The sequence below is a fragment of the Hylaeus anthracinus genome, unplaced genomic scaffold (genome assembly GCF_026225885.1).
Source record: "Hylaeus anthracinus isolate JK02 unplaced genomic scaffold, UHH_iyHylAnth1.0_haploid 12001, whole genome shotgun sequence".
NCBI lineage: Eukaryota > Metazoa > Arthropoda > Insecta > Hymenoptera > Colletidae > Hylaeus > Hylaeus anthracinus.
In genome coordinates this window covers 1,904,950-1,920,804 of record NW_026534348.1, presented here as the reverse complement: position 1 = coordinate 1,920,804, position 15,855 = coordinate 1,904,950, and the positions used below count along the sequence as shown (strand labels likewise).

At 32.1% G+C, this 15,855-nt stretch overlaps 4 protein-coding genes across 9 annotated transcripts; 2 read left to right on the top strand and 2 right to left on the bottom strand.

Annotated features, from left to right (window-relative positions):
- The first annotated feature begins 114 nt into the window (after nucleotides 1-114).
- Nucleotides 115-1,038, top strand: LOC128891419 (cytochrome c oxidase assembly protein COX16 homolog, mitochondrial). Its single transcript, XM_054150880.1, has 3 exons — nucleotides 115-370; nucleotides 443-554; nucleotides 742-1,038. Exons 1-3 carry the CDS (start codon nucleotides 270-272, stop codon nucleotides 814-816), a joined length of 288 nt encoding a protein of 95 aa, XP_054006855.1. The 5' UTR covers nucleotides 115-269; the 3' UTR covers nucleotides 817-1,038.
- LOC128891417 (exonuclease 1) lies at nucleotides 989-4,794 on the bottom strand. Of its 2 annotated transcripts, XM_054150874.1 has the most exons (9): nucleotides 3,921-4,793; nucleotides 3,731-3,850; nucleotides 3,288-3,549; nucleotides 2,953-3,168; nucleotides 2,576-2,863; nucleotides 2,265-2,475; nucleotides 1,422-2,167; nucleotides 1,249-1,359; nucleotides 989-1,124 (listed from the first exon to the last, which is right to left on the bottom strand). In XM_054150874.1, the coding sequence occupies exons 1-9, from the start codon at nucleotides 4,079-4,081 to the stop codon at nucleotides 1,119-1,121; spliced, it is 2,121 nt and encodes a 706-aa protein (XP_054006849.1). In that variant the 5' UTR covers nucleotides 4,082-4,793; the 3' UTR covers nucleotides 989-1,118. The 2 variants fall into 2 exon arrangements, with proteins under 2 accessions (XP_054006849.1, XP_054006850.1); XM_054150875.1 differs by lacking the exon at nucleotides 3,731-3,850 and having other exon boundaries at nucleotides 994-1,124; nucleotides 1,250-1,359; nucleotides 3,921-4,794.
- A 313-nt stretch (nucleotides 4,795-5,107) lies between these two features.
- On the top strand, nucleotides 5,108-10,592 carry LOC128891444 (zinc finger protein 260-like). Of its 3 annotated transcripts, XM_054150927.1 has the most exons (9): nucleotides 5,113-5,266; nucleotides 5,342-5,839; nucleotides 5,928-6,255; nucleotides 6,315-6,830; nucleotides 6,954-7,110; nucleotides 7,190-7,408; nucleotides 7,943-8,085; nucleotides 8,407-9,050; nucleotides 9,466-10,591. In XM_054150927.1, exons 3-9 carry the CDS (start codon nucleotides 6,010-6,012, stop codon nucleotides 9,482-9,484), a joined length of 1,944 nt encoding a protein of 647 aa, XP_054006902.1. In that variant the 5' UTR covers nucleotides 5,113-5,266; nucleotides 5,342-5,839; nucleotides 5,928-6,009; the 3' UTR covers nucleotides 9,485-10,591. The 3 variants fall into 3 exon arrangements, with proteins under 3 accessions (XP_054006903.1, XP_054006901.1, XP_054006902.1); XM_054150928.1 differs by lacking the exon at nucleotides 5,342-5,839 and having other exon boundaries at nucleotides 5,108-5,266; nucleotides 6,360-6,830; nucleotides 9,466-10,592; XM_054150926.1 differs by lacking the exon at nucleotides 5,342-5,839 and having other exon boundaries at nucleotides 5,108-5,266; nucleotides 9,466-10,590.
- Nucleotides 10,593-10,610: 18 nt separating this feature from the next.
- LOC128891443 (Bardet-Biedl syndrome 7 protein-like) lies at nucleotides 10,611-15,490 on the bottom strand. Of its 3 annotated transcripts, XM_054150924.1 has the most exons (13): nucleotides 14,864-15,490; nucleotides 14,592-14,781; nucleotides 13,678-13,846; nucleotides 13,531-13,607; nucleotides 13,200-13,452; nucleotides 12,747-13,009; nucleotides 12,487-12,676; nucleotides 12,320-12,400; nucleotides 12,096-12,239; nucleotides 11,821-11,942; nucleotides 11,655-11,764; nucleotides 11,236-11,515; nucleotides 10,611-10,756 (listed from the first exon to the last, which is right to left on the bottom strand). In XM_054150924.1, exons 1-13 carry the CDS (start codon nucleotides 15,003-15,005, stop codon nucleotides 10,624-10,626), a joined length of 2,154 nt encoding a protein of 717 aa, XP_054006899.1. In that variant the 5' UTR covers nucleotides 15,006-15,490; the 3' UTR covers nucleotides 10,611-10,623. The 3 variants fall into 3 exon arrangements, with proteins under 3 accessions (XP_054006899.1, XP_054006898.1, XP_054006900.1); XM_054150923.1 differs by having other exon boundaries at nucleotides 13,200-13,607; XM_054150925.1 differs by having other exon boundaries at nucleotides 13,200-13,607; nucleotides 14,592-14,758; nucleotides 14,864-14,949.
- Between the last annotated feature and the right edge of the window lie 365 nt (nucleotides 15,491-15,855).

Sequence of the window (15,855 nt, the reverse complement as noted above, 5' to 3'; positions counted from 1 at the left end):
TAGCAGAGATGGGCAAAACCCTAGACTTCAAATAAATCTGAAGTTTGCAGATTTATTCGAAGCCTAGGGTTTTGCCTATCATTGGTTGGGTGTGCTCATGTCACATACACGCCGTGCTCCATGTGCTCGTTTGTTCGTATTTGCCTACTTATACTGGAACGGTCAGCGCCAGAGTTCGAATCTAGCATCCTTTGGCATCTCTACTCCTACTTGCTCCTACTTGGAACCCCTACCCGACACCATCTGATTCATAACATAACCTTAATATAATGTCAGCATTTTTTAAAAGCAGAGGATTTCAACAGTTCTTGCCGTTTATGATTCTTGTCATTGGAGGATCGTATCTATTGCGTGAATTTGCACAGATAAGGTATATCTGTGTATTTTTACGATACATTTGTGACTTTTATGTATTATTTACGATAATCTTTCATTTCTATAGGTATAAATATAAAAAAGTTATATCATACGATATGAAGAAAGAGGTTGAAAAGGAGGGTATAAAAGTCAAGTCATCTCTTACTCTAGAAGAAGAATACGAAAACCTTAAAAATGTAAGGAAAATTTTGACTTCTCTTGCACAAATGTTTTTGTATAAATGATAGTTTGGACATTATCGTTTTGTGACAAGCTACTCCACTATGAATAAAGATGGCCTACTATTCTTAAAATAAAATTACTATGTTGTATAGTAGAATTGGTAAATAATAATTTACTACTATGTATGTTCATATTTTGTAGAAAATCGATATTGATAACTGGGAGAACGTTCAAATACCAAAGCCATGGGATGAAATAGAAGGTTCGAGAAATTGAGATTTTTTTGAAAATAATTTCTAATTTATAGCAAAAATAAGTAATGTTTATTACATTTGAATGTTTGTATGTATATATTATGTACAAAAAATTATACTAATCAATAACAATACTTAGAGAAACATTTCGGAGTATTTTAGTCAAAATAATCAAAAATTATCTTGATTTGTATTTGTACACATTAAACTTTTGTAAATAAATTATATTCTTGTTTTATACAATTATCTGTTCACATAGTAGTAGTAGCAGCATCACACTCGCATTCTATGTGAGATAATCATTGTCCATGGAGTATTTTTTAATTACATCTGTACATAAACAACATATTTATACAATTTTAAATCAATTTTGTAGGAATTACAAATTGTTGTATTTGATTCCAAATATGTGATATATGAATACATGGTCTAAATTTTAATATAGCATACTTACTTTTTTTTTTTTTTCAAATCCATACATACTCAATAAACTTTGTTGTCGTACGGGACATAATCGTTGACTTCGACGTGTATGGTTTGTCATATTTATGTTACTATTTGTAACCTAAAAATAATAATTAATTTGTTAAAACTATACAAATTTTTCAATAATGTTGTAATATTTACTTTTCCAGAATTTGTTGTGCTTTTACGATGTTTAGTTGTGTTATTCACTTGTACAGTTGATTCTGTATCAGACCATTTAAATAATCTGTCACTTAAATTATTAATATCCTCTTGTTGAATTAAGAAATCAGAATTTATATTATGGTGTGATAAGGTCAACGAATTATTTAAATTGTATGCTTCTTGACTCTTGACATTTGAGTTTGGCTCACTTATTTCTACATTTAAATACGATCCTATATCATTATTGTAATTATTTGACAATTCTGCGTTACTGCGCCGATTTGATTCAAGTAATTCATTAGGATCTTCATCTATATCCATAGGATATGATTCTGTTTCCATTTCATGGAAATTATTGGTTTCTTTTTCTCGTGACACTTCATTGGTATTATTAGATGAACACAGTATATCGTCATTTGCAACAATATTACTATTTTCTGCATTATTAGTTGATTTTGAAAAAAATTTACTTTCTGTAATAATTTCTTCATTTATAATCGTACGTCTAATACGCGTTAAATTCCTCTCCTTGATTCGATTGCTTCTCTTAGACAAAAGGCTTGGAGAAGTCATATTATTAAGTAACTCTTTTGAAAATGGATTTGTTCTTCTAACTAAAACAGGAGATGCTTTTTTTCCTTCGCTTGAACTATATACATCTATTTTTGAATTGTCATCTACATCTACTGAATCTTTAGCTTCATATGTGTTTAAAATTTCTTTTTGGTTCAATTCTTTACACTCTGTAATAATAGTTACCAAGTTAGTCGTTTAAATATGTCTAAGAACATTTCGTTGACTGTCATTTATTAACATTTATATAAAACATTAATTTCATACCGAAATTATCTTGCTTCACCAAAATAGCTTTATTTATACGACTTGTTTGGAGCATCATCTCCTTACCAGTTGGATTTGGCCATGTCATGAGATTCTTGGTTTTAAATACTTGTGGTTGATTTTCTTTTAATTTGTATCTTCTTGACCAAATGCTAATATGTTCAGGGTGATTTGTATTTTGCCCCCATGAAGTATAACTATTACGCTGACTCTAGGAAATGTGAATTTAAATAACTTTCTATATTCAGATTGTAAATAGAAAAATGGTAATGAAATAGTTTTTTAAAAATGAATTTATTGTAAGTATTTACCTCCATTTTATCAGGATCAAAGTCATGAAGTTGTCTTAAAGAAAGTGGATCACAATTTCCAAGAGCAAGTTGTAATGCAATATCTGGATTTGTCTCTTCACCAGCATAATATAACTGTTCCTCTGTCACATCAGATCCAGGTGAATTTAAACGAACTTGTTTTCTTAATAAAGGACAAAATACTAACTGGTGTTTAAAAGTGATAACTGCTAATATAAATGCATCTCTATATTCTTGAGTTACAACTAATGATTTCATTTTTAAATAAGACCCTAAACGTGTTAAAGCCTATGAATATACATCAAATTAATTTATGTATAGAAAATCCTTAGGTATTTAGAAATTTTATAAGTATACATTGATGAATATTTATTTACCCTATGTATATCACAGTCCGTATTTATCATGATGAACTTTTTTGCTTTATTCAACCCAATACCAGGGAGAGATGGTAAGTAATCACAGCCTGACAAAATACACATGTAACGAAAATTATCCATACTAAAATGTTCAGCACGAATATCCATTGCAAGATGTAATCTGTCTTGTTCAACTAAAATACCATTACCATTTACATCCATTTTAAAAAATACCTAGAATACATAAAAAAAAGACAAATAAATCTGTTTCAAAAATTACGAATTTATACCAAATTAAATATAATTTTACATAATTATTTTTATATTTAAATTGCATATAAAAGGAAACCAACCTTTTTACAACCAAATAATGTTAAATCACTATCTTCTGTAATAACGACATCAGCAATTCCACTAATATTAAGATATGCCAATTGTGCATCTGCCTCATATGGTGCTACAATACAATCTACATTCATTTTCTGGCAATGTTTAATTAATTCTAAAGCCATTTCATGTGTTATATTTATAGATCTTCGTAATAAATTTCTTCCTTCTGCATGCTGACCCATTTTCATTAACTCAATACCTTTGCGACGGTTTGTTTGTCTAGCCCTAAATACACAAATTTAGTTCAAACAATAAAAAAAATAATAATAAATCGATTACCAATTACAACCAATTATATTTTCAAATTCGTTTGCTTGAATTTGGATAATTAAAATCAAATAAATCTATTAAATATTGACTAGGACATGCAATAAAATAATTAAAAATAAAATATAATTATACATACTCCCGTCGTTTAACTTCGGTTTGTGCTTTAGCAGGCAAATCTCGTCCATCAAATACAAGAATCGGTTTAATTTTGCAAGCAAGCAACATATGTACGAACTTCATACAATAATGAACGTATCTGAACAAGATAAATAATTATACGATAAATTTGGTAAATAATATAATGACAACGATTATAATTTTCTTACGCATCAGTTTGTTGTCCCATTTGCAGTTTATCAGCACAAGAAAATACACCTTTGTGTAACCAACAATAAGAATCAATAGCAACAGTGCCACCAGAAAATTGATTAATATTTGTTCTTTTGGATGATTTTTCTAAGAAGGGAAGTAAACCGGTGATCCCCATGTTAGATTTAATTGAAATAATAAACAACAAAGTATCAGCGAATCTAAGCTCAGATGAACTTCACTACCACACCGTTATTCACATCAATTCACATTACTGTTCACATTACCGCCAAAACATAACCGATGCTTATAATATTGGTAGATATAGTATTTACTAACTGCAGTTACTGTATGATTTTCAGGTTGAAAATTTTGAACATTTTCCAAAGAAGGAAGCGAGACAAACACATCGGCAAACTTCAGATTTATTCGAAGCCTAGGGTTTTGCCCATCTCTGTTTTCAACCACGGACATTGGAATTTGTATGTCCGTGGTCTAGGGATATTGCAATTGGAAAGCACCCAGTTGTTGCGTTTCGCAATAAATCTTTTTTTTTTTTTAAGTTAAAATGCATTACACATGAAGACTGTACAGGGTGTCCCAAAAATGTTGTACATCTTGAAAAGGGTGGTTCGGGAGGTGATTTGAAGCAACTTTTTCCTTAGCAAAAATGTTGTCCGAGGCTTCGTTGAGAAGATACTAACGGAAAACACTGACTAATCAGAACGCGAGTATACTGGTGAAGCGGCCACGGTAGCGTATGAGCGAAGCCGGCCAGCGAGTAGCCTACGCTCCACCGGCATACTCACGCTCTGATTGGTCGGGGTTTTCCGTTAATATCTCCCCAACGAAGCTTTTAACATTTTCGCTAAGGAAAAAGTTGTTTCAAATCACCTCCCGAACCACCTCTTTCAAGGTGTTACAACATTTTTGGAACACCCTGTATAAGGAGTCCTAACTGTGTAGTGTAGAAGTGTTATCAAAATCCCGAGCTTGAAATTATGAATATTTCTATTACTCGCGGCGCAAGTGATTTTCGTCGTTTCAAAAAATATAATTCTGCACTTTCTCTAGTTTACTTTCTTTCAAATAATTTAAAGCAATTTAAAAAACCCGCTACCGTATATATATGCATGCGGTCCACATTTTAGTTGGTGAAGCAAATCCAGGCGGCGCTACAAACTTTGTACCAACTTTTAATACAGGAGCTTTGCCCCCTGCCCGCCGGGGCCCTGCGTTCTAATGGCGTCAGGACACAAGCACTGTTGTCACATTTTGTCTTACAGTGTTTCAATATTTTGCTTTGTTTATGTCGTTCAAGTTCCACGAAAAGGAGATTAGAAATCCATTCGGACTTGCGAAGGTCGGTATAAGAAGACTAGAGGAGGCCGTTTCTTATGCTAGAATGCAAATCAAGTTGTGAATGAAATTTTTTTAGAGCTCCGGGTGCAGTGACCTTGATACCGCTGTCATCTCTAAAGTATACAAGCGCGCGAAATATAAATCACGATTTCACATTCGGACAATCGGTCCATACGTGGGATTTACTGATCGCCTGGGTTTAAGTCTTTTCAAAAATAATGCTATCGTTTTTATTCAAACCTAACATTTTTACAATTACCTTATGAAAGTAAAAATCCTTTATATAAGTTTTATCAAATATTTATTAAAACTTATTTTAACATTTGGGACGAATTTCATGTATTTTTATATATAAAGTTTTCAATTGTAATTTCCGTTTATTTCTGTAGCAAAATTTCTACAGAAATAATAAAATTATGAAATGGAATTTAAAAGTTAGGCATGTGTATAATACACATTGTAAAGGTGGAAATTATTTTCATTAGTCAGCAATGAGAAAACAAAAACTGAATATAAAGGGACAAGGACTATTTATGATAGCGAAGATGTAATATTATTAACATTATATATGAAAGTATACACAGCTGTTCTTAAGACTTAAATGAGTTTCCATAATTTCATGTAAATAAATTATTATTTTAACAAATTTTTTACATTTACAGGCACAAACAAATAGCTCGTACAAATGGAAAGGGAATTATAGTGGATCAAATTTTTTCCCATTGGCAGCTGAAATAAATAACTATGGAAGTTACAACAGAAGAAGCTCAAGCAGTACTGTTAGAAGGAATGGAAGGTGCACAGTACATTACTATTCAAAGAGCAGATGGAGAGCCACTAAGCAAAAGCGTTCCCCTGTTAACATTAAATGGAGAGTTAATTTCTGAAAGAATGGTTGTCGATATGATCAATGCTGGTGTTGGTACAGACTATGGTACTGCAACGCAATATTATGAAGCTGACGATTTATTACAACATGAATTAACAGAGGTAATGTTTTGTTTTTTTATATTAGCATATTGAAAACTGAATTACAATTTTTTATATAGGAAGATCGTAGGCTAGCAGCAGCTTTAGTTGCCGTTCAATTACAGCAACAACAGAAACAGCAGCAGCTTCATAGTCAATCCCAACACGAAGATCCAACTCTACCAGATGTTTCTCATTTAGGAACATTAACGCCTGTTAATACATATTCTATTCAAACGGTGCCAGAACCAAATGCTCCGCCAGTCTATCCAACTTTGCAACCTTTTAAAAGGATCACGCATAATATAAAACAAGAATTTATCGTTAAAACCGAGTACGATATCGATGTATCGGCAGAAAGTAGTGAGGATGCAGCGCCAAGTTCTGGACCAAAGAGATCATTACCTCATAAAAAGAGAATTCCTCGTAAACTTAAACAGCAAACTAAAAGAACCTCTTCACGGAAAGATAGCAGTAGACTGAATTCGGATGCCATAAATGTACAATCGTCTGGGGACATGCAAGCTCACGTATTCAAATGTGAATTGTGTAATTCTAAATTTAGTAGTCAATTAAACTTTTTTGAGCATCTTAAGGTAATTCGACTTTTTATATTCAAAATGGAAGACAAGTTTGCAGTTATATTTTTATGATTACATTGTAGTCTTAATTATAGATTATAGTAATGTAATCAATGCTTACAATAGTTTTATTTCTAGGTGCACTATGAGCCTGTAAAGCAGGAAACAAGAATAGCACAAGCAACAAATACTAATATTACAATATCTGTACCAGAATCTGTTCAGCGTCCCGAAAACACTGTAATCGAAGAGTTTAGCGAACCTGAAGATCTCATGGAAGGCATTAGAGGCGTCGGTAAGCGTACGCAAATAAAAATGAAAATATTGTTTCTTGGTAAGCTATATTTTAACTTACACACTTGAAATATTTACAGTAGAGGAAACTGGGGCTCACATAGACGATGATACAGAATCTCAGCTATCTACCGTAAACAATGAATCACAAATATGGACTATTACCGGGATTACGGAACATGTACATAGGGACCATGTAAAGCCACCAACTGTTAGTGAACAAGGATTACATGAAAAAGAAAAGACTGATATTCCACAGACAACGAAAAAAAAGAAAATACTGAAAGCGCGAAAAACAAGTGTGTACATTTTTGAATAATAAGACCTCGACTTACGCTATTAATTTATCAAAGGCTTCCCGCGTCTTCCATGCAACAACCTAGAATACAAAGATTTTCATGTGACTTTGATTGGAAGAAATTCATACAAGTTGGGCAGTTGATCCAAATAGAAAAACAGTTATGATAGAAATGTTAATGAAAAAAAATTTAATTTAACAAGGGTTTAAAAAGTAATGTATATTAACTTCAATACAGTTTTTTAATATTTTGGAAGAATTTGTAGAGAATGTATTATGAAGAAAATTTCTGTGACCTTGAAATCTCAAACAATACGGTCTTGAAAAAAATTTATTTCTCTCTTAACACTTTTCTCTGTTGCTAAAAGCAAACAAGATACTTAACATATTAAAATTTTTAAGAATTTACATTCTCATATAGAAAACTCGAACAAGAACATAACGTAGAGGCACAAATTCGTGTAAAACAGCGACTCACAATACAAAAGTCTCTTCTTTGATTTAATTTCTTTAATAGAGTCGTTTATTTTCATAGACGAAGAATGGTCATGTCCTCAATGTGATCGGTTATTCCATCATAAAAATAGTTTAGTGTATCACATGCGATGTCACAATGGAGAACGACCGCATCAGTGTGAAGTTTGTGGAAAAAGTTTCTTTACAGCTAGTCCATTAAAGGTGATATGGATATTGACATTATATACAGTGACTCGCAAACAAAATCATGTGGAAGTTTGTATTTTAAAAAATGGAACCCACCTGGGACTAAATGAACTTCAATTACAAAGAAACTACTGACATCGGATTATGTCCCTCTTAAAACTAAACAAAACTTTTTTGCTGCTTTTTTTTTAGCAATTTTGTCCATTTCCAACAGTATGAGTTATTTAAGTATTTCACCTTGTATACTGTAATTATAGAATCTGTATTTTGACTGTGAATCACTGTAATTAACTCAAATATGATTTGCCTCCGTTAACCAAATTATTCAAAATGTAGGTTCACAAACGCCTTCATAGTGGTGATAAGCCATACAAGTGTAAAGATTGTGGACGACAGTTTCGTCAATGGGGAGACTTGAAATACCATTCGACGAGCATTCATTCAGAACAAAAACAATATCAATGTGAATATTGTGGCAAAGATTTTGCACGGAAATACTCCTTAATTGTTCATAGAAGAATCCATACTGGCGAGAGAAACTATCGATGTGAATACTGTAACAAAACATTTAGAGCAAGCAGTTACCTACAAATTCATCGTCGTATTCACACTGGTGAGAAACCACATGCATGCACAGTATGTGGAAAACTATTTAGAGTGGGAAGTGACTTGAAAAGGCATATGCATACACACTCTAGAACAAGGGCAGATAGACCTTTAAACAGAGTTATATCAGGGAAAACTATAGAGGATGAGAATGATAAAGGAGCGCAAGCCAAAACAATTCATGATCTTGTTAGGGATCTAAAGTTAGAAGTGGAAGGAACAGGAGTCATGGAAACTGTTCCACCAGATGACAATCCTGAATGTATTTTACCACACGCGGGAGGACAAACTTTAGAATACACTGTGACAACTACATCAGATACGAGTCAAGAAAGAGATCCATTGGAAGCAGTTGTACGTACTACCGATAACATGTAAGTTTATTTGTTTCAGTTTAAATCTAAAGAACGACTTTGAATAATAAATAAAAGATAATTAACTTTCAATGCATTACTTTTCAATAAAAAGTAGAAGTAAGAGTTTTGCAAAAGGGGCCTTAGAATTTTACTTTGTAATCAAACACAAATGGTACAGAATGTATCCAGTCCTTTTATTTTGAAAATATACATACATATATACATGATTACAATTAAATGTAAGAGATGATTTTGTTCAAGTGTCCACCATGACAGGTGTATTTTATTATTAAAAAACAAAATAATAAAGTCATATTTGGAAAACTCTTTACAATCTGAATTGAAAAATGAATTTATTAATTTAAAGATTGCAAATAAATTTCTATACAGTGGTTTTATTTGTGTGAAAACTTAGTGTGTATTGTTTTTACAGGCAGTATTTCTTCATGTAACGTTTATTATTGGAATAAAATTGAAGACTGCTTTTGTTCTTTAATATGCAATCCAGCGTGTGGAAGTAACGTGAAGTTAGAACGTGAAAAGTCTCTTGCACACGGATGGTGCTTCATTGAGTAGCAGACCTTCATTGTAAATGACTGATCGAAGTCCTATACATCAACGCACTACCTATGTAATTGTGCATAGTGTACTTTCCAGTTTCTCTGCAGTATACATTTATAGAAGCGCGATGAATATAGTGTTTATATAATATTCTTAAGACTGTTTTAGCAGGAAACTTATGAAAGTACAAAACTGAGAAAAAAACCTAAAAACATACATCAGTTTAATTGCATAAAGATACATATATTATATGTATATAAATACAGAGTATAACTGAAATTTGTGACCAAATTTTTAGGAGTGCATTTTATTCATTTTGAGGATGAGCAAATATTGTATAAGCATGAGTTCCAAAAGTCTTCTTTTCAGATGTATAAACACTTCAAAGGGTATAGCCGGTTTTAGGGATCAACAGTATCCTTAGACCGATTTCGATTTGCAATAATATATTCGATAGGTTATCAATAAAGATTAATCTGTGCCAATTTGAAATCCCTATCTCGACTGGTGGTTGGGAGTAAACAAGACAAACAAAAATCACGTTTTTAACCAATTTCTCTCGTTCTGTTGCATGATAAATTTTGAAAAAAGTCAGAGACATTTCAGTTAGCAAGTTACATGTTCCAGAATTTTTTCAAATTTTTCAATTAAAAATCCAAGCTGTAAAAAAACAAAAAACGCAAAGAAATTATGAAAAATGCCGGTTTTGCATCGAAGGAATCTCATTTTTTACTATTTTTTTAACGATTTAACAAAATATATATCTTGTAAAGGAAGAATTTTTTAATTCATTTTATATGATCTTTTTCCTATATTTAGAATGAGCGAAATACTTTCCTAACATTTAGTTATCTATTGCAGTTACATTCTGTATGCATGTATGTACATTCGTAAGTCTACATAGATAAGGTTAGTCGTTTGTATCGCGAATCATCATTGAAGAATATATTTTTTACGTGAAGACATTTATAGAAACACTGTGGTCCACTTTTATTGCATTCTCCACAAAAAAAGAATCTGTAGTTCAGTCTTAGATAATTGAAGGTGTTAAAGATGGTGCAGGCACCGTGTTATTTGTATCAATGAAAATGTGTAAAAGTTGAGTCAATTCTCTGGTTTCAAGAGCTGTGTTGAGTTTCTCAGCTGCATCTTTGCTACTAATTCTGAAACATATGAATTGTATGTAGTAAGTGGTGCAATTTATTTGAAACTCCTAATTTTAAAAAAAATTACTTCCTTAAATAAATTCTGATTTTTGATATTTGTAAAACATAATGAGATTCTTCAGTTTTGTTACTGATAGAATAATTATCAATTATTTCTCTATAATTACATTGTAAATTATGTTCCTAAACTTTTTTTATTATAATTTATATTATATCATACAATTAAAAAAAAAACGATGGATATATTGTAAGTAATAATATGATAGAAGAAAAGTATTTTCTTTTTTTTGATTGAATAAGAGTGAAACATTAAAGGTTAACTAAAATTTCAATTGGTAATAGAAAAGATGAATGATAAGAAAAACTGAGATGCAAAATTTGGTTAATTCAAATTAATGTTTTGCTAGTGTAATGAATGAGAAGCATTTGTTAATTGTAATATATTGTCAATATATGTCACATTATTTATACTTTACCTACGAGACCGCTTAGCTCTCTCCCAATCAACATAAAGATCAGTAATTACACCATGCAACCTATCTAAAATTTCATTATCCTTTGCTATTTGTGATTTGATTTCTGTTTCTTCCTCTAGTAATCCTTGGTATTCCAAGCACAGATTTTGTTTTGGATTCTCTTTCAGCTCCCATTCTTCTAATGCATTCAAAATTCTTACTTTTGTAATTAATTCATGGACTGTGTTCATTCGTGGAAGAATTAATTCCAGCACTCTGGATATACTTCTCTCTGCAACATCTGTGGTGATATTTTTTTTCAACTGAAGAGTCCTTTTACAAGGAGTTATAATGTGACAACAAAGTTTACAAAGGTAAAGATTTTTATTAATTTTTTGCTTGTAAAAAATAATCGACACTGTTGTATAATGGTAACGTACCACAAAATACATCTAATTTGATTTTCCTCTTTGTTGCTTCTCTCGTCAATATATCTCTGAGAATTATAATGCTGGATATATTCTCACCAAGGAAAATGGCATTTCCTTTTCTAAAAATAAATAAAACTTTGAATTCGGTATATCATCAGTGTAACAAAGAACTTACTTGTATGTGCATTTCAGGATCGTGCCTACAAAAGATGAAACATATGTTAAAGTAGCTTCACCTTCTTCCAAGTGAGGTCTTTCAGGAACATCAGGTAATGCTAATGAAAGCCAGGCATGCATCTAAAGTATATCAGAATATATTTAACTAAAAATGGTTTTCATAAAGTTCAAAACTATTGTAGGTACTCCATTGGTTTAAAATGAGAATTCGTAGTAAAGTAGTAGAATGGAATTTTCTATTTCAAATTGCATTTTCACAGTTTGAAATTTTACCTCAGCAACTGTAAAGCACCCATTCAATTTTAATTCATTAAAGGACTTTCCAGAGAATTCCGTACCATTATCTTCATGTTGTCTTACATGAAGGGAAAGGGCATATATAGGTATTAATATTCTGCGACAACATTTTGGCTGTACCTACATTACAAAAAACTTGTTGGACATTTTTCATATACTTCTGCTTTACATTACATGCAGAAGAAATATGTGACGCATACCTGTGAAGTTACATAAATCTGTAAAGTACCTGGCTGACCTTCGATGGTTCTTAGTTTCATTTCAAGATGATTAGTGTTTACCTATGAAAGTAATAACTAGTTTATGAAGATCTTAAAGATTTCTTAAGTTACATTTTAAAAACTTAAACATCAAGTCTTTTACTCACTTGGCAGCGATAGGTAGCAAGTAAAAAATTGCCTTCTCTAAAGTTGCAAGCAGAAAGACTAACCACTGCACTATTACTTTCCACATCTAATAGTTTTATTGGTGTGTCTGATTGTACCAAAATGTTATCAATCGGTGTATCAAGTTCTATGGAAAGCGAATATGACGCGTCTTCTTTGTTCAAGACCATCCTGAAAGTGATTTCTTTAATTGTCTTTCCACTGTTGAAATGTGTATATACAAGAATGACAATTGTTTTACCTATGATTCACTGATAAAATTAACGGCGCTAAAGGGTCGACTGTGAAAGTGGCTGCTTCCTTTTCTTCGTTAAGTTTCTCCTGCAATTGTTGTATTTCGTTTTTCAGCCGCGCTAAGCCGTCATTTTGATCAGCTTCCAAGAGTCCAGGTGGTCTAGTAGTCAAACCAAATATTCGTCCTGAATATGTTGTAACTAGAACCTCAGGATATCCTGCAGCTCCAATTACTCCACCTACCACCGAACTGATACTTTCGCTGGCATTCTAAAATGTATAGGTTTTTAGTAGCGCCTACACCGTTAAGAAATTCCTGTTTATTCCTATTGAATCTGTTTCTTGTTAAAATTTAATGTTAAAAGAAGCTACCGAGAGTGACAGGAGAAGACATAGATAAACACATTCAAGATTTTATGAAGTCTTCATAAAGCATTCCACCGAATTTCGATATACCTACGTAACGATAGCGAAGGTGCGGTAACGTATCTTCATCAGGAAAACTATACACTTCAACAGTGCCGTCTTGTCGACCGATAAGTATGTCCAAACCATCTTGTAATTCATACGTGTCTAAAGAAGTAACTTCGGAACCTGTCATGTTTAGCAACCAAGTGATTCTCAGAGTTTTGTTACCCTGAAGAATCAATAGACCTACTCTACCATCCATGGTTCCGACCAGAACACGATCTTTAGATTCAACGTCACCCTCCCTAAAAAATATCACAATATCATAACAATACAAAGTATACCATATATAATTAAAAATGAGATGCAGAATAACCGAGAACCTGTATAAAGATAATACTGTAGGGACACTTGGAAGTCTAAGAACTGCTGGACTTTTTGTACCATGAAGAACTCGTACCTAGAAGAAGCAAACGTCGTTAACATAGAACAAAGTGCATTGTTCGAGCGTGATTAATTCAAATGCTTACAGCACAATCTCCGCAAGCAAGAATCGCGTAGACGGTAGAACTGTCAGCAGGTAAAAGAACAACGTCGTATAAGGTTTCACCAGCCAAATAAGAGTCTGCATCCTTGCAATCATGGTATCTGTGATAAAGATCCTTGGCGCACGCTGCAAGATCTGGACCAATCACGCACCTATGCAGTCCGAAAGGAATATTGCAGGTAGTAAATATTTAATGTAAAGAAGTCTTATAAAATCGAGCCATTCGTTATATTTGTATTTGAAATAAAATACACACTTCACGAAGTCTTAGCGAACATAATATTACTTTAACGTTTTTAGTTTCTAGTTTGGAACCTTCTCCAGAAATTAGTCAAATTATGTGACTTATAAGGTGAAATAAAACAAACCATATGTTTTATTTTTTTTAAACTGTGCTTTGGGTTTCTAACTTATGTTTTATTCTTCATTTTAAAAATGATATAATTTGTTTGAGGAATATGAAGTGGCGCAGCGACTGTTAGCTATTCCGGAAGTTGAATACAAGGAGTGCTTCCGAAAGTGGGAAGATCGCTGGAAGAAGGATTTTTATTGGAAAATGTTAGACAATTATCACGACAATTTGTGTTTTTAAACTACAGATCAAACTACGACATATGTATTTTCTGAAATTTTGTTTTCTTGCATTATTAATCAAAATTATTCTATTTGTAATGTTTTTACATTCTGTGCGAACTGTAATTCTTAAATCCGTATAATCTAAGAACTGGAAAACTTGTATATCTTTTCTAATAACACAACAGATAGTGGCATATTTTGAACTGATATACATGTTTCGAGATTTTTCGAGATCAAGATCGAGATCGTAGAAATCTCGTCTCGTGCGCATCACTAAATTTAAATGTAAATTCTTGCATTGGTTACAGAGGATAAACTTACATTGCTGAAATGGGATCTATCAGATTTGTGTCGAAATCTAAGAACAGTTTTCCTTTCTTCGTATAACCCTTTACAGTATTTCCATGTGCAATGTAAATCTTATCACGTATAGTCCCGCCCAGGACCAGTTTATTAATCTTTGGTCCAGGCAGAGATTTAAACGACACCTGTAACACCCCCTTCTTCATTCCTACATTTAATGTCAATTGCATGTTCAGCAGTTTACGAAAACAACATGAAAAAGTAGTGAAGTAACGATTTTATACTTTTACCATATACATGTAGTACGCCATCATGATCAGCAACCGCAAACTTTTGTGTTTGTCTGTGTTCTGTTGCATAGAACATTCTCGTTGAACCTCGGGATGTAACACCCACAGCTGCGTAGTCTATTCTCGATAACGGTAGAGTCATTTTGAGCAGTAAAGTTACAATTGTTACTGTAATATGGTAAGCGTTTCACTCGGTCACGACTATCCTTCTTCTTTTATAAAGTCTTAAGGTAATCAAATGCTAAATGACATATCAAAACAGAAGAAAAACAGTAAATCATTGTAGTATTCAATGAAGAACGAAACATTTTACAACATTGTCGGGAGTGATGTACAATATTTTCAGTGCACATGTCCGACGATCAATTTAACCATGGCGACAAACCATCACAACAAACAGCATATGTATTCATCGAATGTAGTCTTTTTCTCGGGGAGAAAGAAGTTCTTTTTTTCTAGAAAGATATGTTCTAGAAATAAGTAAGATATTAATTAATAAATGGAGATAATTTAGAAATATATACATATGAAATTCAAGTATCGTATACATTGTACATACACGATTTCCATGTCAAATCGACCACTTTTGATTTGACTGAAATTTGTATGTATAGTAACCTACTAAATACCTTTCTGTGATGTTTTTTTCAAATTTTTTTACTTGGCAAATAAAAAGTTTTGAATTAAAAAAAAGAAATGGCGTTTTGTTTTCAAATAGCTATAACTCTTCCAAAAATTGACCAAATAAGATGTTCTTTTTTTTCATAATTTGCGTTTTTGAATGAACTTTACAAAAAAGTTCGTATAATATCAAATCTTTTTCTTAAATTCTTTAAAGAAGGAATATTTGAATAATTGATCATTTCTCTAACGGACGATTGTGAAGGATTAGTATTTTGTTTCGTTGACGCCCTCATTAAATGTTATCGCTACAAGGTAAATGGTGTTTCATGTATAGAAAAAAAAAATACACTTTGATTTTAACAATTTTT

What these genes read in the sequence shown, in the direction of transcription:
- LOC128891443 (XM_054150923.1), bottom strand. Translation starts at nt 15,005, where the DNA reads ATGACTCTACCGTTATCGAGAATAGACTACGCAGCTGTGGGTGTTACA. An exon ending in TGGCGTACTACATGTATATG is followed by an intron (nt 14,782 to 14,863) that starts GTAAAAGTATAA and finishes CATTAAATGTAG; the next exon opens with GAATGAAGAAGGGGGTGTTA. An exon ending in TTGCTACCTATCGCTGCCAA is followed by an intron (nt 12,401 to 12,486) that starts GTGAGTAAAAGA and finishes TTACTTTCATAG; the next exon opens with GTAAACACTAATCATCTTGA.
- LOC128891444 (XM_054150927.1), top strand. Translation starts at nt 6,010, where the DNA reads ATGGAAGTTACAACAGAAGAAGCTCAAGCAGTACTGTTAGAAGGAATG. An exon ending in ACTTTTTTGAGCATCTTAAG is followed by an intron (nt 6,831 to 6,953) that starts GTAATTCGACTT and finishes TTTTATTTCTAG; the next exon opens with GTGCACTATGAGCCTGTAAA. An exon ending in TTACAGCTAGTCCATTAAAG is followed by an intron (nt 8,086 to 8,406) that starts GTGATATGGATA and finishes TTCAAAATGTAG; the next exon opens with GTTCACAAACGCCTTCATAG.
- LOC128891419 (XM_054150880.1), top strand. Translation starts at nt 270, where the DNA reads ATGTCAGCATTTTTTAAAAGCAGAGGATTTCAACAGTTCTTGCCGTTT. An exon ending in CGTGAATTTGCACAGATAAG is followed by an intron (nt 371 to 442) that starts GTATATCTGTGT and finishes TCATTTCTATAG; the next exon opens with GTATAAATATAAAAAAGTTA. An exon ending in AATACGAAAACCTTAAAAAT is followed by an intron (nt 555 to 741) that starts GTAAGGAAAATT and finishes CATATTTTGTAG; the next exon opens with AAAATCGATATTGATAACTG.
- LOC128891417 (XM_054150874.1), bottom strand. Translation starts at nt 4,081, where the DNA reads ATGGGGATCACCGGTTTACTTCCCTTCTTAGAAAAATCATCCAAAAGA. An exon ending in ACCGAAGTTAAACGACGGGA is followed by an intron (nt 3,550 to 3,730) that starts GTATGTATAATT and finishes TTGTGTATTTAG; the next exon opens with GGCTAGACAAACAAACCGTC. An exon ending in CGGACTGTGATATACATAGG is followed by an intron (nt 2,864 to 2,952) that starts GTAAATAAATAT and finishes GTATATTCATAG; the next exon opens with GCTTTAACACGTTTAGGGTC.